Source organism: Phoca vitulina, unplaced genomic scaffold (assembly GCF_004348235.1).
Source record: "Phoca vitulina isolate PV1807 unplaced genomic scaffold, GSC_HSeal_1.0 scaffold5, whole genome shotgun sequence".
NCBI classification, from domain to species: Eukaryota; Metazoa; Chordata; class Mammalia; order Carnivora; family Phocidae; genus Phoca; species Phoca vitulina.
This window is the reverse complement of record NW_022589708.1, coordinates 14614111-14636092: the sequence shown is the minus strand read 5'-3', so window position 1 is coordinate 14636092 and position 21982 is coordinate 14614111. Positions and strand designations below refer to the sequence as shown.

The 21982-nt window shown below is 38.5% G+C and overlaps 1 protein-coding gene across 5 annotated transcripts in view; it reads right to left on the bottom strand.

Annotated features, from left to right (window-relative positions):
* The window catches only part of UGGT2 (UDP-glucose glycoprotein glucosyltransferase 2), a 176900-nt gene that overhangs the window by 69229 nt on the left and 85689 nt on the right, over positions 1–21982 (bottom strand). For 4 of the 5 annotated variants that reach the window (XM_032402739.1, XM_032402741.1, XM_032402743.1 and 1 more), the window contains 6 exons: positions 21306–21441; positions 14366–14497; positions 4479–4643; positions 4000–4123; positions 3806–3904; positions 1596–1690 (listed from right to left, as the gene is read on the bottom strand). In XM_032402739.1, the coding sequence (XP_032258630.1) occupies positions 1596–1690; positions 3806–3904; positions 4000–4123; positions 4479–4643; positions 14366–14497; positions 21306–21441 (751 nt within the window). The remainder of the gene's footprint in view (positions 1–1595; positions 1691–3805; positions 3905–3999; positions 4124–4478; positions 4644–14365; positions 14498–21305; positions 21442–21982) is intronic. The other variant, XM_032402742.1, reaches the window with a different exon arrangement.

Here is a 21982-nt window from a genome sequence, read left to right as displayed (position 1 = left end):
GAATGTGCTGGTCTGAAGACCACTTAAAGAAGGCCACAGTGTGTTCTGAGATTATCTAACATGACATGAAAATTCTCCTAGCTAATGTTATATTTTGTTTAAAATGTATTAACTATTTTTGATGTGGTAGAGCACCTCCAAGATGGCCCCTAATAATCCCCACTTCTTTGTACTCATGCTTTGTACTTACTCAGCTGAGTCACTCCTGAATTTTTAAACCCCAGGTACTGGGAAAAAGAAATGTTTGTTGTTTTAAGCCATTAAGTTATAGGGTAATTTGTTATCAGCAATAGATTTACACTTAGCTAATATAAAACAATTTCATAAAATGTTTTGGTTTATGTTTCTTAGGTGTTTTTAATCTAGACAGATTTTTATTTATTTTTTTATTTATTTATTTATTTATTTTTTTTAAAGATTTTATTTATTTATTTATTTGACAGAGAGATGAGAGAGAGCACAAGTAGGCAGAGAAGCAGGCAGATGGAGAGGGAGAAGCAGGCTCCCCGCAAAGCAGGGAGCCCGATGCGGGACTCGATCCCAGGACCCTGGGATCATGACCTGAGCCGAAGGCAGCCGCTTAACCGACTGAGCCACCCAGGCGCCCTAGACAGATTTTTATGCTCCCATAGAAATAGAGAAGGTTATAAGAGTTTTTTGGTTTTTCTTTGCTTGTTTTTCTTAGAGAGAATGACAGTTGGGAGGGGGAGAGAATCTTAAGCAGGCTCCACACCCAGCGCAGAGCCCAACCAGGACTCAATCCCATGAACCCTAGGTCATGACCTGAGCTGGAATCAAGAGTCAGACGCTTAACTGACTGAGCCACCCAGGTGCTCTATATAGAAATGTATCCTACTGAAGTATATTGGTTGTAATTCTCTAATAACAAAATAATTAAGGTTGATTTAAGGCTTAAAATACTCTTCAGTGAGATAAATTTGTTTTTTCTTAAATATTCAGAGAAATAAAGTGCTGCCTGATAACGTGATGAAAAATTTCTATTACGAATTGCTATTATTGCTATTGGTAAAAAGCAGATTTGGGGTCATCGATGTAAGGGTCTAGAACCATTCACTCTGATTTAATAGCCTATTTATAACTGCTAAATCTTAGTTTTGGCTGCTACAACAAAGTAACCACAAACAGGGTGGCAACAACGGAACTGAAATTTATTTCCTACAGTTCTGGAGACTGGAAACCTGAGATCAAGTGCTAGCCTGGTCAGGTTCTGGTGAGGACCCTCTTCCGGGTTACAGACTATTGATTTGTCCTTGTATCTACACAAGATGGAAAGAGAGTGAGCAAGGCTCTCTGACCTCTTCTTACAAGGGCGCTAATCCCATTCATTAGGGCTCTACCTCATGACCTAATTACCTCCTCAAGGTCCCACCTCCAAATACCATCACACTGCAGATTAGATTTGAACATAGGAATTTTGAGGGGGAGTTCCTGTCTTAAGTTTCCTTAGCAACAACTTGAGGTACTTAAAATGTTAATATGGAGGGGAATAAAGATTTAATGCATGTTCTTCATTTGGCTTTCTCAGAATTAACAAAAAATTAAAATTTTTATAGTAAAAATATCTAAATACTCACCATGAATTTTAATGCATTAAACAGTAGCTTTCGCCCAGATGGTTTGTCAAAATCAGCAATAATCCAGAGAGTAACTGAAGAAATTACATCATCCTCTGAAAGTTTCAAATAGTTTAGTCAAACTACCTCTTTTAAAAATCAAGCTAAAAGCAGGGAACATTTCTAGTTAACAACACACATTAAAGTGTATTAAAATATTAAACTTAATTTTTTAAAAATACGCAAATATTGTTAAAGATTATACACACATGCACATACACTGACATGCATATAAAAATACTAGAAGAGTGTTCTATAGGTTTATAGAAACTCAGATGCCAAAAAGAAAGAATAGTCCCTATGGGACATATCTGTGGAATACTTTTATTAGTAGACAAAAATTATATTATGCTTATTATGTTTTCAGTGTTGGCAAGCAAAACTATCTTCCAGCTACAGCTACATTCTTTTTAAACTGATACTTATACCCCACTATATGTAAAACTAGATACAATAAGGCTTATCAGTAGATATTAAAACAGCAATATTTTATTAGCTTACAATTCATTTACTTCAAAACGTCTGGCTATCATTAACTTGGTCTAATCTACATCATCTTGTGCCATCAACAGCAATACAATTATTTTCTTCAGAAAAATTTGAAAATTTGGAAGCCACAAAGAGAAACAATTTTTAATTCGGAAGTCAGTTAAATGGGTTTAATTTCACCTAGGCTCAGCATCTGTCACCTGAAATAATACTTTTCTAGCCATCATTAAAACCTATAGAAAAATTAGTCCCTCTGATCACATGACCTACTTAAAACAAGTGCAAAAAATCTGCTATACCAAAAACTTACTCCTGAATAGAAGTGAGGCTACAGTTACTACCATACTCAGGAATATCTATACAATATTATATAAAAACTGTAACAAAAAGAAGGTTAACATTGAGTCCACATTGAAGCAACTTAAGAGTAAGGCAGTAGTGGTACGTTCTTTTCAAAGAAAAGTAAAGAATTTTAATGCCTTCTTAACACCAGCACTTTTACCATCATCATAGTAAATTGAGAAATATTTCAGAAGTGCTAAGTAAATTTCTCACAAGTCCATTATTTCTTTACACATTTACATAATTGCAAGAAAGAGGAAAGTAGGTGTTTCTCAGTTAATATTCTTTTAAATTGTTAGAGATTTAACAAAGGGCATTAATTATAGGCTAACTTACTCTGAGAGACAATTTTCGAAATACATCCCAGAACCTGATAAATAGATTTCTCCTATTTTTTATTCCCTGTTTCTGTTTCCTTCTCTCTTCACTAAACATAGTCAGGACCTTACTCTGCCATAACACAGAACTGCATTATATTTTATTATTTGTTGGATTTCTTGGAGACAGACCACTTTATGAACATAAAATCAAGGATCTGTTAGAAAAGGATTCTGTGGCGATCTGGTCCACACTTGACCCCACAGCATTCTAAAAAACTGGCTGTGTGGCCTCTGCTTAAAACTCTCATATATAAAAATATACCCCTTACTACACAGTTCATCCTATCTTGAGATCACTCTCATTGTTAGATGACTGCTTTATACCCCGAGATAAAAAGCTGCCTTCTCTTATCTTACGTGTATCGGCTCTCATTTTTCTCTCTAGAGCAAAGATGGTCAAACTGTAACAAAACGAAACAAAACCAACCAAACTCTACCTTTGTCTATCTGAATAAGTCACTGTCCTCTAATAAACATGCGGACGGACCCACTGCAGACTCCCCTGTCCAGGATAAATCCGTATTTCCAAGTACCTTCCTGTATCGGTCTCCCCTCCTTTGTTATAATCCTCAACATATGCAAAAAATCCAGATGTTGTTTAATCAGAGTGTGGAACTACTCTCCTCTGATCTGGGATTTATACTCTTATTCATGCAGTATAAAGTATCAGTTAACACAGTCCTGAAAGGGTTTTACCACTTTCTTAAAAAGGTGAAAAATGGAATAGCTTGCTTTGAGAAAAGGCAAAAAACTAAGATGAACTCCTGTGCATATATGATCCAGTAGGGTCAAAGGCAGTTTCTCAGCACAATGCTTATATCCTAACTAACTACAGACTCCCTCGAAAACCAGACCCCTAGTCAAATAGTAACATACAAATTCATTATGCAACCACCTTACTAAAATTACAAATTTTGCTACTTTAGGAATAAAGTCAGGAAAATAAAATATGCTTATTACCTTCTTGGGTTAAATAATACATGTTCTCTGCTATTACAGCACTCTTATCTTGTGAATCCAAGAAAAAGAACGTAGAGAAATCTTCAACATCAGCAGTTACTGAAAATTTTCATATTAAATGTTAAATAACCAATTAATAAAATATTCACAACTCAATAAACATTTGTAGAAAGTATATGGAAGGATTATTTTACCTGATGTGGATATTAAATTAAGGTACTGCCATTTTGTGTGCAAAATCAAAGGATTTAACCGGGGTACAACATTATTCTTTTCCATAAGGAAATCAATTACATTTGTTCGATCGTTTAATGTGCCCTACAACAACAAAAATATTACTTAGGTAATCTAGGCAATTTATATGTATATATTTTAAAGTTCTGCACAGAATACACTTAACAACTACTTCATCTAAAATAATAAATAAATAATGTAGGCAATTAGGATTCATACAATAAATTTTACAACAAATTTGCCTGTAAAAATTTGAATTTTCTTTCCAATAAAGCAGTTGATTCAATTATGCACAGGTAAACTTAATTAACTAATTACTACTTTTAAAGAAACTGCTAAGTGATCAGGAGGGAAATTTTTGCCATGAAAAGATGTTTTAATACAAAAAATCATTTTTAAACATCATTTATCATGTATTTTCTCATAAATGCTTACCTACCATGAAAACTTCCTTCTGTAAATTTATGGTTGCATCCATCATTCTGCGAAGAACACTTGTTTCCAGCTCTTCAGTATTCAGCTCTTCGAGCTTAAAGGGTTCTCCATTATAAAGGGCTTGAGGCAAAGGACCCAGGCCAGTCATCTTATAAAAGCTTGCTCCTTCCTATTTAGTTCAAAAATGCCAGAGAGTTAAACTGAATATGGCTGTCTGGAAAAGAAATGCATATGAAAAACAAGGGACGGAAACTGCCACATTTTTATACGCCATAGAAAAAAATGTGAACTTCGCTGATTTCACTTGTCCTTTCCAAACATTTTTTAAAGGAAAGTAATTTACCCACATAAAGCAAGAATCAGGTAGCTTTTTCTGTAAAGGGCCAGCTAGTACCCATTTCAGACTTTGTGGGCCATCCAGACTCTGTCTCAACGACACAGTTCTGATGCTGCCATCCAGCTGTGATACCCAACACCTGGATGCATACCCACCGCTAGGTCCCAAGAAAACTGTGTATGTAAAGGCAGGCAGTGGGCGGGCAGGATTTGCTGACCCTTGTATAGAGTGTAACATTTAAAAAAAAAAAGAAAACCAAAACACCATTTACCTGTATTAGAGAGTCATTCATCCCTGCATTCATTTGTTTAATAAACATCTGCTTAATTCATGCCATCGGCACGAGGCTACACACTGTGAATACAGAGCTGAAAGTCTGCCCTCAAGCGGTTCACACAGACACAAAATAGATGTATGCACGCGCTTCTCTGGGAGCCAGAAAGAAACGTCTAGCCAAGCTTGAGTAAGGAGAGGAAAGGGTCAGAGAAGCCTCTGGGAAGGAGTGGCATGGAAAGTCTTAAAGGATGAGTAAACATTTGCCAGGAAGATAAAGTGGAAAAAGATATTCCATGTGGAGTGAGACAGCATAGCAAGGAATGGAGGGGAGGAGAGAATACAGCATCTTTAGGGAATGGCCAGTAATTTTGTGTGTCTACAGTGGGCAGAGTTACATATGTGGGTGTGGTCAGATACAGGGGCAGAGACCAGATCCTGAAGGTGCTCAACATCTGGATTTTATCTTGTGAGTGATAAAGTGTGACTAAACAATTCATTTGCTATTCAAAACTATGTATTATTATAATTATTATTGCCAACATTCTCACAATTACTCTGTGAAGCTAAGTACTACCATCACATCCATTTCACAGATGATGACATATGACCTCCAGCACCACCCAGCTACTGCATTTTATTTGAAATTTTTTTTTTAATTTTTCATGTTTTTACTTAAATTCTGGTTAGATAACAGTTAACTGTAATATTAGTTTCTGGTGTAGAATTTAGTGATTCGTCACTTACATACAACACCCAGTGCTCATCACAAGAGCCCTCCTTAAAGCCCATCACCCAGTTAACCCATCCCCCCCCCCCACCTCCTCTCCAGCAACCTCAGTTTGTTCTGTTGAGAGTCTGTTTCCTGGTTTGCCTCTTTTCTATCCCCGCCACATTCATCTGTTTTGTTTCTTAAATTCCACATGTGAGTGAAATCATATGGCATTTGTCTTTCTCTGACTTATTTCACTTAGCATAATTGCTCTAGCTCCATCCACATCATTGCAAATGCAAGATGTCATTCTTTTTTATGGCTGAGTAATATTCCATTGTACATATATATATACCACATCTTCAGTCGATGAACATTTGGGCTCTTTCCATAATATGGCTATTGTTGATAAAACTGCTATAAACATTGGGGTGCATGTATCCCTTCCAATCAGTATTTTTGTATCCTTTGGGTAAATACCTAGTAGTGTAATTGCTGGGCGTAGGGTAGTTCTATTTTTAACTTTCTGAGGAACCTCCATACAGTTTTCCAGAGTGGCTGCACCAGCTTGCATTCCCTCCAACATTGTAAGAGGGTTCCCCTTTCTCCGCATCCCCGCCAACACCTGTTTTTTTTCTTGTGTTGCTACTGCATTTTAGAAACAAAATTTGTACTTAGAGCTCTCTGACCAAGAGTCTGAACCCTTAATCACTATTATCTCTGCAATTATTGGGCACTTATGGTATATTAGGCTTATGAATGCATATAAATAAAATGCAAATTCTATCCTTTAATGTAGATGGGTACATTAAAAACAAGTGTGAACATAGCATCCAGGGCTACCAAGGAGGGCATGGTCAGTTTCATCTAGAAAGAGGGTAAATAATGATAAGTAATATGATCAGATTTGCGTATTTAAAAAAAGACCACAGTGGCAATGGTGAGAAAGAAGGGCATGGGAGAGCGTGCCCTGGGAATGTTGGTCAGGGACTCCTGCACTAGTGTGGGAAAGAAAAAACAAGAGCCAAACAGAAATTCATGGTAATGCGCAAGGGGAGAATGAGGAAGTTTCTGAAACATTCAGCTGGCAGGATGGACAGAACCTAACAATGTATTGTTTGGGATGGTATGAGAGAAGCAGTAGGTTAGGATGATGATGAGACTTCTAGCATCGGTAGCCAGGGTGAATGACGATGCTACCCTCTAGGATAGGGCATAAAGAAGAAAAAAATGTTTGGGGTCCCAAGGAAGATGATGGGCTTGGTTTCGGATTCTTTTAAGATGCTTATGGGCAAGCCCCAGGTAGCTGCATACATGGGTATGGACCCAAGAAAGAGGTCTCTGCTAGAAATACAGGCCCTCTTTTGATTTACTCTGTGATTTCTAATTAGGCAACCTGTCCATTCCAAAAGCTTTAATTACAACAAATACCACAAATAAGCCAATGACACTGAATTTTATAATTTTAGCCCTGCCAGACTGAGTTCCTAAACAGGGGCTTAATACCCAATCTAACTGCAGCTTCAGTCTCCCTCAGAAATGTAGTCTTAACCCATCAGTCAGGAATTTTCCCATCAGATCAGTACCAATGAGTCCGCCACATGGGCCCTCTCCATCCCCCAAAGAAAGATGAGGTAGTCTGCCTGGTAAGACCCTTGCTTTGCCCCTAAAGGAAAGCCACCTTGCCCGAAACAATCCCTTTTTTTTTTTTTAATTTATTTTATTAACATATAATGTATTGTTTGTTTCAGGGGTACAGGTCTGTGATTCATTCATCTTACATAATTCACAGCGCTCACCATAGTACTTACCCTCCCCAATGTCCATCACCCAGCCACCCCGTCCCTCCCACCCCCCTCCACTCCAGCAACCCTCAGTTTGTTTCCTGAGACTAAGAGTCTCTTATGGTTTGTCTTTTGCTAATAACATTCCTGCCCTACCCTCCTATGAAACCTTCCACTTGGTTTAACTCCTCAGAGCATCCCTCTATTTGCTAGACGGGATGCAGTCCTAGTCATGAATCATTTTAAAAAGCCAGTTAGATCTTTAAAACTTACTGGGTTGAATTTTTGTTATTGAACAGATCTGGTGGCAGTGACAGGACCCAAAGGGAACTTCCGGCAGCATTTGGGGACACAAGAAACACATACATGGTGCCCGCACACTCTTGGATTTCATGGTCTTTCTTGCCATTTCTAAGAGTCGCAGGGCAGTTCCAGTTGCCTTCCCTCTTCTGAGCTACAGACAACCCCATACACTTTTACCCTCCAACAATCGCTTCAAAGTAACGGACAATGCCTTTTCAAAATAAAGCAGGTCGCAGTCTCTTCATTGCTTAATATCTTCTCAGATTTTTTACTGTTGCCAAGGTGTTTCACTGTTCTGAGTTCAATTTAATATTGTTCACTGTGCAAGCCGGCCCCCTACTTCTCCAGCTCACCCTGTGAACTTCCCTCCACGACACAAACACAACACCTGGCTGCTATCCATACGGCGGCAACACCAGCTTCTCCGTACTTCTTCACGACTCAGGACCTCCTGACATTTTTCTCTGGGAGGTTAATCTCCTGTCACTTTGTTTTCTTGCATCCGGCTCTTCCTCCTACTTCAGGACTCAGAGACGAATTCTTCATGTCCATCCTCAGAGCACTTCTCCCCTCATTCTATGTGCTGTGTGTCTGGTGGGCCCCTTCCAGCCAATACTTGTGTCCGTCAGTCTCGGGGATTTCATTGTGTTATTTCTCTGATGCTTTCCTTCCTGTTGTTTTCTCTGTTCTTCCTGAGTCTTCTGGATTGAGTCTCTACTTGTTTACCATTTATTCTTATTTTCATTTCTTTGAATTTGTCTCTCTGTTCTATTACATTTTTATTTTGTTTTGCTAAAATTTGCTCTATTCTTTTACCTACTGTGCTTAGAACATTATAAGTACTCAATAAATATCTCTTGAAAGGGCAGATAAAGTTTAGATGAAGAGAGAAAATTACAGGAACATGAGTTTAGAGAATGAAGGCCTAAACTCGTTTCTTTTCTTTGTGATGGAGGAGTAAGAATGATTTTCTAGGCCTGGAGAGCAAGGTGGAAAAGGGGCTTAGGGGACTGATGAATGTCTAGAATAATGTTTGGGAGGGGCAGGGAGCGGAGGAGACTAAGCATGACTGAAGGGCTCTCAAGTAACACGGAGTCTGGCTTAAATTAGAGGTTGGACAGATTTGGGGAAAATGGGCCAACAGGACACTGAAGCTGCAGATCATCGTTACAGGACAGCTGCAGGAAAGGAGAGCAGTAAAACGGGAGCTGTAAGGGGAAGCGTGTACTCACACACTAAAAAAAACGGAACTTAATATTTCTGAGGAGTGTTCAGTGTCCTCAATCTTTACAAAAATCCTTAACATTTCTAACTTTAGTAGACAATGACTGCAGACACCTTAAAACAGTAACACCACAAAAATACTCATTTCACTATTAACTCTTTAAGAGTAAAAGTGGGTTTCTGATTAAATATGGTAGATTTATCCATACACATGCTCATCTCTCCTCTCCTCACACATTTCACTGAAGTGAGAATATAATAATAGAAAATATGAGCCCACAAGGGTCAAGAAAAAACAGGAGAAAAGATAAAAAGCAGGTAAGCAAAGTAAAAAGGGAAGTCACATCTGTTCAGACAGAAGAGAACGTGAACATTTTTCAGCATCCCTGGAGACACTCGGTGCCCCAGAGCGAGGACGAGAGCAGAGTGCCCAAATGGCCGAGAGTCTGCACACAGGGTAGTTGCCTCTCAACGCCTGTCTCTCAATGCTGCAAAGCCACAGTGTCCTGCTTTTCTTATTCTCTGCAGAAACTGAATCACAAAGGCTAGCCTGGGTGACAGCAGGCAGAGAAAGGGGATGGAGACCAGGCGGGAGATTAAAGGAGAGTGCCCATCCTTCACACCCAGGCGGTGACCACATCCGTTCCCGCACATAACCTGTGCCCTCACCTTCGACACGTGCACCCTCTCCACCCTCTCGTCTGCCACATGTACTCCTTCTAAGAGCAAAATAAAGAATTCTTATTTGAAGAATCTGCTTTAATCGAGAAAGTCAGCTCAGCTCCCCGAGTGAGGCTCACCAACTCATAAGAACCATGTATTTGTCATCAGCTTTTTAGGGTTTCATACTTACGTGTGGAAAGATAACCGGATATCATAAGACATTTGACAAATGCTTCAAACACAAAAGAGAGAAATCAAAACGAATGAAAAAAGGGAAGCTGTAGAGGGCAGAGGTAATGCAGGGAGAAGAACACATCACAAAATTAACACTCTTAGATAAAAAAAAAAAAATTGTGTCCATGAAAGAAAAACTGAATGTTATAAAACAGGAATAGGATAGAATAAAGATCTCCAGAGAATTTTAAAAAATTGAATGAAACAGACAAAGGAATACAAAAAGAAGAAAAAGCAAACAGAGACTCAACTGAGAAGATTCAGAAAGGACAGAAAAAAATGAAGGAAAACATGAGAGAAATAAAGAAATTCCCAGAATTGATGGACACAAATCTCCAGTAGAAGGACCTCACCAAATGCCCAATACACTGATTGAAAGAGGATCAATACAAAGACATACCGTCATGAAATTTCCAAACACCAGGGAGAAAAAGATTCTAAAAGCTTTCAAACTGGACAAATACATAAATAAATAAAGCAGAAAGACAAAGGAATTAAAATCAGAATGATAACACTGGTCTCCGTAGCCTACTAGGAGATAGGAGACAGTAAAGACAGCCTCCAAAACTTGGAAGAAAAAGGATCATCCAGTCCAACTACCAATAAGAGGGAAATGTAGCATAAGATTTTTAACCATAGAAGAGTTAAAATATTTTTTCTATCATGCATGTTTACCTGGGAGAGGAATAAAATCAGAAATAAATCATAAATAGGAAAGGTATAGTACTCACACAACCAGAGATAAAGCAGAGACCTGTAAAATGAAGTGGCAAAGGCAGACCCAGAAAGGAAGGAAGCTGTATTTATTCAGGTCCAAAGCATGACCAGTTCACTTTAGAGAAAGAGTGGGCATGGCTACAGAAGGGCATTCTAGGGGTTGGTGTGAGTGAAGAAGGTGCTCGTTTGTTAATTGCTGTTTATTTGTAAGAAAATTTCTGGATAGGTTATCTGTCCTATCTACTATCTGGATACATTTGCAATAAAGAAGAATACTATGGAAAATGGGTAAAAAAAAAATGAAGTAATTTTCAAAGTTAAAAAAAACAAGGTGCTAAAAAATGGAAAGACAATCATAGTATTTGATTTACTAAGCAAGGAATATTTAAAAAGTCACACACACTAAATATTCACTTAACCAAAATGTGTTAAAAACAGACCTGATAATCAGCTGGTTTGCACTGGACAGGCTTTACCACTTCTTGACATATTGAAATATATCTGTACCAGTTGGTAAATAGCTGCTGTCCTGGGACGGTGATCGCCCATGAGAAGCACTTTGACCTCTTTCCCAGACCCTCAAGGTCAACACAATTCAGCCACTACAGGGTGACCGTCAGTCAGCACAAGGGCCTAAAGACTCCACTCCAGCTCTGGGATCTGCTTCCGGTTGACTCTCTGACTGGCTGCCCTTGAAGCCACAACAGTTTTTAAATATTTTAAGTAATGCCCCTGAACTTGGAGAGACCAAGTGAAGGTAGGGAGGTAGAAGAGAGCTCAAGCCCCAGTTACTATAACAGGAACTCAGCAAATATACCTAAAACTTAGGACTTGCAAATACAAAACTGGAGGAATACAAAAGAATAGGATTCCTTTTCTTGAAGTATAGTCCAGCTGGAAATGACATTTATATCCACATATGGTATGAAAGGCAAGAAAGGCAATTAATGGGAAACGATACTATTGGGTTGTGAATTCCAATATTTGAGGGTAATATGGTGTTTATTCAGACGACATTTTTATGGCATCTGATAATAAGTATCATGTTTTGGCTGCGTAATATCTCAAATTCACTTGTATCATAGCAGATATTACTGTTATATTTACCTACAACAGACACAAGTAAATGAATCCATTTCTTTCCATATACAAGTTAGATCATGAATAATATTTTAAACTTTTTAATCAATATATTGCACTGAAATAAACAGCTTGAATATTTCTTACCAGCTGTTCTTAGGAACGTATTTTATTTTAATGCACTTAACAGCCTCAGGTACACAGGTGTTATAAAAGGCTTTAAATATATAACTGATTTGAACCAGAGAAGGGTTCTTAAGAAACAAAGCATACACAACTTAGTAAAAAATCAGTAAGTAGTATCAGACTCATTTTAAAAAAGGGCAAATCAATCAGAAAAAAATTTTTACTCTCGCATAAGAAGTGGTTCTTAGTATCACCATTATGCATCTATCAGTCATGCTTAATAGATATGATTCTTGCACAAGTGTCAGTCCCTAAGGAAGGTAAGGTCTGAATAGAAATTGTGCTCTACCAGTGAGTAGCAAGCAGAGAAGAGCCCACTTCTATTAAAAAAGAAGAAAGAGAAAGAAAAGCACAGCATGTAAGGTCTAAGTATGGAATTACTTCCAGGACTCCTATCATTATCACTCACCATCAGGTGAGTGCTCCATATTAAAACCCAAATGGTGCAACCTTTTGCTTTCAACCTGTGCAAATAGGATCCTTAATATATAAAAACTCACTGCTTTTCTATTCCATGAGTTTATATAATCACTACAGAAAATTTGTGTTCCTTCTCCCCATAAGAGTACCTGAAGAGTACTTATAAAAAATAATTTTCTTTCTAAATTTCCTTAGTCCGTGATCATTTTATTATAAGAGATGCCTCCATGCAACTTTGGCCCCAAAAGAAAGTTCATCTTGGTTGCTTTTTAGTTTTGTTTTTCATTATATGAAAATATCGTAATGAAAAATAGCAATGAAACTTGTTCTCAGTTTAGAAATTATCATTTGGAAAACCCTTCTTACAGAACTAAAAACAATCCCTAATTCCTACCACACTGGCTTTTCAATTGCACTGGGACCCCCAGACCTCTGGCTTCCTGGCTTCGCGGCTTCGCTTCCGTTTCCAAGCAGCCTACACATGCCCCAGAGGTCTCCTCACAGGCTCTGGGCCTCTCATGCCAATACCACATCCAGCTCCTAACGTTTCAGCCTCACAGCACTTTATCTAGCTACCTTCCTTCATTCATATGAAGGAAGAGACTGATGCTCCCGTAAATTTATGGTAGGCAACTCCAGCAGGAATTCGGCATCATAGCCATTTTTATACATGGCTTCACCGTGCCGCCTTTCCTAGCCCCCAGAGCAGCAATTTCTAAAACCTCACTGCTCTCGTGAAGTTCCATCCTACAACATAACCCTCGTTCTCAGATGGCCCTGCCTCCTCAGTCATGTCATTCAGGAGATGTTTACTGACGACACACTATGTTCCAGTCGCTGGGCACTGGGCCTGCAAGACCCAGCAGGAGACATGATCCCTGCTCCCAGGGAGGATTCAGTCCAGGAAGAAGGCAGGTAATGAACAGCCCACTGTAACCAGCATTATGCAGGAGTGTGCAGTATTAGCATGTGGTGCTAGCACGAGCAACTTAATCTCAGGTGGAGGGTTAGAAAAGGCTTCCCAGAAGTTCCTCCCAAAGTGTTACTTTTCCCCCAAAGTAACATTAAAGCCAAGAGCCACAGAGAAGCACACACAGGCTAGAAGAGAAGGGAGGCAGGGTGCACGAACCAATGGTGGGAACAAGCACATGAAGGCCCTCTGGTGAGAAGCAGGAACCCATTCGGGAACCTGAACTAGTCTGCCTGCGCAAGAACAGAAGAGCAAGGAAAGAGTCATGAGAGGTGAGACTAAGGAGTTAAACAGGGGCTGAGTCAGGTGGGACGTTACAAAGCCAATGATCCTGACCTTCAATGGTTAGCATGGAGACAGGACCAGATCTGTGGTCTAAAAACTCTTATAAAATGCAAGAACCCATCTAAAACACTTGAAATCTGTATGGGCATGAGAAATTCAGCCCCAGTGATGCTCCATCTTCCCAAGTTTGGTTCTTGTCCTAGCATTTATCTAAAAAGCCAGCTTTCCATTTCTTCCTAAGAAAGTACAAATTACATTCTTTAAAATTCTACATTCAGGGCACCTGGGTGGCTCTGTAGGTTAAGCATCTGCCTTTGGCTCAGGTCATGATCTTGGGGTCCTGGAATCGAGCCCCGCATCGGGCTCCCTGCTCAGTGTGGAGCCTGCTTCTCCCTCTCCCTCTGACCCTCCTCCCCACTTGTGCTCTCTCTGTCTCAAATTAAAAAAAAGAAAAAAAATTTCTACATTCAAGTTTCCTATCCTGTAAATCCTGACAATTCTCGTCTCTCATACTTTTCAAAAGGTTAATAATGGCAATTTGAGTACTCGTATACAACTTGCATCATTCAGAGGTGTTAAACTTCCCTTCTTTCTGAGGGTCTAAAACCCAAATCATGAGTTAACTATATTGAGATCATTTATTCATGAGATTATAGTGAAAGTTTCTTGGATCATATTTTTGAAAATTTGCATTTCAACTTACCTTTCTGTCATTGTCATATTTAGAATGAATTCCCAAAATATCCCAAATATTAGCATCTGGAAATAGATTTAGGAGAACACTCTTCACATTGTCTACAGTGAGCATATTGTCATTCTTCACTTTTTCGTACATCTGTAGAAATAAAGATCTTATAATTAATTTTCATCTTATGGCAATTAGTTTTCTTTCCCTGAGCATGCAGACAGATTTATATAAAATATACTTTATACTTTGTAAGTTCTAAGTATACCACATATGTACATATATACACACATCCTCCACCCACACAGATAAATCATTTTAACCACACAATATATCATCTCCCAATAAAAATAGTTTTGTGAATATTCTATAGCTTTCAAAATACCAGAACAAATTTATGTTATGTTCCATTTTGATCAAACTAGACACTGTGATTCCCGGCAAAATAATAGCTCCCTTTCTTTTTCTTTAAGATTTTATTTATTCACTTGAGAGAGAGAAAGAGAGAGCACGAGCAGGGGGGAGTGGCAGAGGGAGAGGAAAAAGCAGGTTACCTGCTGAGCAGAGTCTCCAATGTGGGGCTCGATCCCAGTACCCTGGGATCATGACCTGAGCTGAAGGCAGATGCTTAACCATCTGAGCCACCCAGGTGTCCTGGCTCCCTTCATTTAAAAAGGTATATATAAAATATATTTTTAAAAGATTTTATTTACTTATTTGAGAGAGAGAGACAGAGATAGTGACAGAGAGCACAAGCAGGGGGCGCAGCAGGCAGAGGGAGAAGCAGGCTCCTCGCTGAGCAGGGAGCCGGACAGACATGGAGCCTAATCCCAGGACCCCGGGATCATGACCTGAACCAAAGGCAGACACCCAACCGACTGAGCCACCCAGGCACCCCTATATAAAATATTTTAAATGGCTTATTTCAGAAAGGCTTTATTTTCATTCCTGATCGCTCTCCAGTAAAGACCTTAACTAGGTTTCCTCTGTACCTCCATTCTTCCCCCCGCTCAGATGTTGTAAGCACAGTGGCATGATGTAAACTGTAGCTCCTTTATTTTCTTGCTTCATTTCTCCCTCATTATAGACCCTCTACTATGCCCCAGGCTCTCTGCGAGGCATGGGGTAAGGGACAGCTCTGCATCGAGAGAGAAGGCATCTCCGAGCAGATGACTCAGCTGAGACACAAATATGAACACCGAGTTAGCGTTAAGGCATTCTGGGGGAAAACTTCCCAAGCAGAAGAAACTTGTACTTACAAACACCATCAAGTACCATTTTGATATACAGGTGTCTCTCACTTCTCAAAAGATCATGTTAGGCTACTTTTCTTTTAAGAGAGTGACATCAGTATCTGTTTTCACTAACCAAAAGAAATCCAAAGAGGATTTTCATTTTTATGAAAAATGGTAGAAAGTGAAAATAACATTTAGTGTTTGTTTTGCAGTGTGATTGGCCCCGCCACGCTCCTTCCCCAGGAACTACAACTCGGGATCCAGAGCTTGAACCATGTCTGTGAACATCTGTGCTTTCTTTCAATTTATTCTGTGCATATCATTAGCAAGATGTGTCCTAAGATGTCAGAAAAGCCTAAAAGAGGTTATTTTTTGGTTCTGGAAAATGCTAAAAAATTTTTCCATATCAACTGATGATTACTGCTGTTTTACACCATTTGGGCTTATTATAGAGGTTTCATAGGAATGCTCTACTCAGAAGCGGGGGAACCTTGCATCAGTTAAGAATGTTATTTTGAAGACGCCTGGGTAGCTCAGTTTGTTAAATGTCTGCCTCTGGCTCAGGTCATGATCCCAAGGTCCTGGAATTGAGCCCCAGGGGGGACTCCCTGCTCAGCGGGGAGCCTGCTTCTCCCTCTCCCTCTGCTTGCGCTCATGCACGCGCACACACACACACACTCTCTCTCTCTCTCGCAAATGTCAATTAAGTCTTAAAAAAAAAAATGTTGAGTCCCAATTCACTTAAGTCATTATTGCCAGAGACAGTCCTCATATGCGGCCTGACGGAAGCCCCACACTATTCCTCATGATAACCTTTTCCTTTTCTCACTGTAAACCTAGTGACCTATTCCTTGAAGAAAAGCCTCAGTCCTATAATTAGGTCCCACAGTTTAATTTTACAAGCTTCTCAATTTATAGGCGAGTTTCCTCCTCATAATCAAGCCGAGCATGCTATGATCTTAGTAACTAAAAAAACAAAAAGCAAAAATTTTAGCCTTCTGTAAAACATAAATAAGGATTAGAAAAAATGAGATTTTGAATAAGGCAAAAATTATATATGAAAAGTTACTGATATTAGTCATCTTACAAATTAGTCATTTTCAAATAGTAGATATTCTTAAGCTATCTCAGGCAGCTAGAATGTCTAGCATAAGCCACTTAGATATATAATGACTCAATCTTCTTATACATTTTACAAATTTTAAAACTGTTATATAACTTGGTAAGCAAAAATAGCAACCTGGGGTCTTTACTTCTTCATATAAATTTTATTTATTTTTCCCTTTTTTAGCTTCATTAAGGCATAACTGACAAATAACACAGCAATACATTTAAAGTGTACAACATGATGGCTTGATAAATGCACACCGCGTGAGGGGACTCCCACCATTGAAATAACTAATATATACAGCACCTCACACATATTTTTCTTTCTTTTTTGGTGAGAACATTAAAATTCTACTCTTAGCAAATTTCAATTATACAGTACAGCATTATCAACCACAGTCACCATGCTGTACATGAGATCTCCAGAGCTTACTCCTTTTTTTTTTTTTTTTAAGATTTTATTTATTTATTTGACAGAGAGAGACACAGGGAGAGAGGGAACACAAGCAGGGGGAGTGGGAGAGGGAGAAGCAGGCTTCCCGCTGAGCAGGGAGCCCGATGTGGGGCTCGATCCCAGGACCCTGGGACCATGACCTGAGCTGAAGGCAGACGCTTAACGACTGAGGCACCCAGGCGCCCCAACTTATTCCTCTCATAATTGGAAGTCTGTACCTCTGACCAACATTTCCCCATTCCGCCCACCCCCGGACCAATCACTTTTCTACTCTCTGTTTCTAAGAGTTCAGCTTTTTTAGATTCCACATACACGATATTATACAGTATTCATCTTTCTTTGTCTGATATATTTCACTTCGCCTAATGCTTTCCAGGTTCATCCATGTTGTCACAAATGGCAGGATTTCCTTCTTTTTAAAGGCTGAATGATATTCTGAGGTACGTATACATACATACCACACATTTTCTTTGTCCATCCACCCACTGATGGATACAAAGTCATTTCTATACCTTGGTGATTGTGAATAATGCTGCAATAAACATGGGAGTACAGATAACTCTTTGAGATACTGATTTCATTTATTTCATTTCCTTTGGAAACAGCTGAAGTGGGTTGCTGGTTCATACTATCATCCTATTTTAAATTTCTTGAGGAAGCTCCAGACTGTTTCCATAATGGCTGTACCATTATAGAAGGGCTGTACCCTTCTCAGAGGGTTCCCTTTTCTCTGCATCGTGCCAGCATTTGTCATCTTGTTTGTCTGGTAACACACCCCCCTACAGGTGTGAGGTGACAGCTCACTGTGGGTTTTGATTTGCATTTCCCTGATGATTAATCAAGTTGAGTACCTTTTCATATACCTGCTGGTCATCTGTATGTCTTCTTTGGAAAAATGTCCATTCAGATCTATTGCCCATTTTTTAATTGGGTTACTTTTTTTTTTTTTTGCTATTGAGTTATATGTATTCCTTGTGTATTTTGGACATTAACTCCTTACTGAACAGGTAGTTTGCAAATATTTTCTCCTGTTCCACATTTGCCATTTCGTTGCATTGATGGTTTCCTTTACTGTGCAGACACATTTTATTTTGATATAAATCTCGTTTATTTTTGCTTTTGTTGCCTTTGATTTTGTCATCAAATCCAAAAAAAATCATCGCTAAGATCAACGTCAAGGAGCTTACCCCCTGTTTTCTTTCAGGCAACAGTTTCAGGTCTTATCTTCAACTTTTTAATCCATTTTGAGTTGACCTTTGTGTATGGTATAAGATAGAGATCCAGTTTCATCATTTTGCTTGTGGATACCCAGTTGTGCCAATTTACTACAATCTACTCCCTCCTAATCCTAACTTTATGTTGACAAAATATCGAATTTTAAGTTCCAAAATAGATCTATTTTAATCCTCTGTTCCTTTGTACAATTATTGTCATATGTATTATATCTATGTTAAAATTTTTCTTCAAATTGTGCAATTTAAATGCAACAGAATACATTCTTATAGCCTTTTGTATGTACCCATATATTTACATTTTATTTACAGCTACCATTTCATTTCTTCCTGTGAATGTGAGTTACCATGTGGTGTTGCTTCCTCTTAGCCTGAAGGATTTCCTTTAGTATTTCTTTTGACGCAGCAAGAATTCTCTCCATCTCTACCTGTGAATATTTTTATTTCAATCTTTTTGCAAGGATAATAGTTTGTGTTAGCTCTTGTTCAACTTCTGAAAACCGACTTCTTTCATGTATTTTGTCCAGTTTTATACTTGCTTACTGTGAGATGGTTAATCTGTTGTCAATTACCCCATCATAAACAAATGTTGAAGGCTTAAAGTACTTCTGCATTCTCAAACATGCATTCAACAAATATTCATCAAGTACATAACATACATTTTTTAAAATCTTTTTTTTTTTAAAGATTTTATTTATTTATTTGACAGAGAGAGAGAGACAGCGAGAGAGGGAACACAAGCAGGGGGAGTAGAGAGGGAGAAGCAGGCCCCCCCGCTGAACAGGGAGCCTGAAGTGGGGCTCGATCCCAGGACCCTGGGATCATGACCTGAGCTGAAGGCAGATGTTTAATGACTGAGCTACCCAGGCACCCAACTTTTTTTTTAATCTTAATCTTGCAAGGTAGGAAGAGAAAATTAAATTAGTAAATTTGCATAGCCACTCTGAAGAGCTGAGATACATAGTCTGATTGTTTTACCATATAAATACTGTACTTATTCTATCATAATTCTCCATCACATGTCAAAAATTTTCATATAATTTTGACCTTCTACATTCTTCTTTCTCCTGATACCGTATTTTCAAATTACCTAACTTAGATAAAATAATTTGCTCATTGAAAGTAATGAAAAAATATTAAAGAGATTTCATAATTCACATATTTTACTAAAAGACTAGATTTTGCTCAAATTATTCTAAATTAGTGAAGCTAAGTCATCTGAAGGATACAATACAATACATTCCCAATAGGATGTTAGCTCAATCATGTTTTGGTTTTCTATGGGTTACAAAAATTTTAGGGTTGAAGCATACATAGTCTGAATAACCACCAACATTTGCACACTTCAGACCCTGGTGGATTCTAGCATGCTATAAATATTCCTTCCTCACACATTTTTCCCTCTTTTTCCTCTAATTGCTTAGTACAACTTGTAGGCTATAGCACATATTTAATACTTTCATGCTGCGTTGTATGAAAACCTATGGTTTCAAGTATAATTTGGTCTTCCAAGATATTACAGTATTATGCTGAACATCACAGTAGATAATTCAAAAGGCCAGTGATTGCGAAATATGAATTCACATGCAAATTTATGTCTGATACAAAGCGCTTCCAGAATAGAGAGTCAATAGAGAGAATTAAGATAACTTAGGTAAGGAGAATTTCAAAAGGTCTTCAAGTTTCTTAGTTTTGACTATCATACTGATCCTTTCACAATAAGGTGGCCAGACTTCAATAAAAGCTATGTCAGTCTAAGTCCCTTATAAATTCTTACACCAATCAGTTAATAAAAGTAATAGCCTGAGATACAAAATTGACACGTAATCCACAGCACTATTTTACAGAACAAAGTGTATCCCCAAGTCACTGAGGCTCTGGTAGTTTCTGCGCGGCAGGACACTGAGTTCATGAGGTATTCAGTGGTTTTCCCAGGAACTATGGAAGCAGGGCAGGGAGTACACACGGCTTTTGTAATTTCACACTCTCACTTTGAAGAACCATTCCTTGTTATAATAGTGGGTGAAAGCGAAAAGACCAATGAATTTTAAAATGAACAAAAGGTAGTTTTGTTTTTTTAAGATTTTTTTAATTAATTTATTTGACAGAGAGAGACACAGAGAGAGAGGGAACACAAGCAGGGAGAGTGGGAGAGGGAGAAGCAGGCTTCCCGCGGAGCAGGGAGCCCGATGGGGGACTCGATCCCAGGACCCTGGAATCATGACCTGAGCCGAAGGCAGTCGCTTAACCGACTGAGCCACCCAGGAGCCCCAAAAGCTAGTTTTTAACCTATGGTCTGACTTTCTTAATAATAATACAGCTCTTTAATACATCTGTTTCCACAATGGGCCATGATAGTTTCAAAACCTCAATTATGAGATAATCTTCCCATTTCTTATTGTTCTTTAAGTTCTTGCCAATTTCTAACTTTTTTTTATACAATCTCTTTGTCAAATTCAGTACCCATCCTGCTATTTCCACCTAATTTGCTGTCATGAAGTGATCTCCTTCTCCTTTGAAATTCTCTAGGAAGGGTCTGCATACCTTGTCATTTAGAATATTTAAGTTTGCAGTAATCTTTTTTATTCATGATTTTTTCAAGACCTGGTTCAGGAATTCTTCCCTGACTCATCATTTTCTCTGAGTATGTTTTCCTCTAAACTTATATATACAATTTAAATTCTATTAGCAGCTGGAGGAACTCAAGCAAATTCATCTATTTTGGCAGAGTGTCAGCTGCCTAATTTATAAAGTGGGGACAACATTATGTATTTCAACTGGGAGTTGCAAGAATCAAATTCATCGTCTGTATTAATCCCCATGATTGTTTTTTATAAACTTTGAAAGATAAAAATAATAAATGATAATTATAGTAATAATGCAGAAAAACCCACTGTACAGTCTAAAGAAATTATACCTAGTGCACTCACTTGTACTATGGAAATAAACGCTTCTGATACATCACTTTCTTCTGCAATATACTTGAAAGCTCGCCAAAGAGCAACGCCAACGTCATCTGCTCCATCAACTTCATCATCTGTGTTAACAATGAACACAAAACCAATTCTGGGAAAAGAAGGTGAATAAGGAATGTCACAACTACCCCTTGAATCACAACCAACACGATTTTTCAATATTACTAGACTATAACATCTAGATGGATAGAATGTGTTAATAGGGGGGGGAAGAGGGAGTATTATATTTGAAATGGTTTGATTTGTAATGTCTAGTCACCAACATCCGTCTATCTAATGGATTCCTCCAAACTGTCAAACTCTCTCTGGTGGTGATATTATCAAATGACCATGTTTTTCCAGAAAAATAAAGGGAAAGTATACTCTTAACACACCCTCAGGGAAATGGATCCATCTTTAAGCACCCAAAGTGATCAGATCATTCTCTCAGGAAATGAACAGGGTTAACGAGATTACTAAGCAGCTTTGACTAACAGAGTCTACCATAAAGGTAAATGATGTTTCACAGCACAACCATGTTGTGTCAGGTGCTAAAGACCACCCACCACTGCTTTGAATTCCACATGAATACTCCGTGCAATACTCTATGGTACAACATGAACATCACTGGATTTCCTTTAGCTGACTGTTTA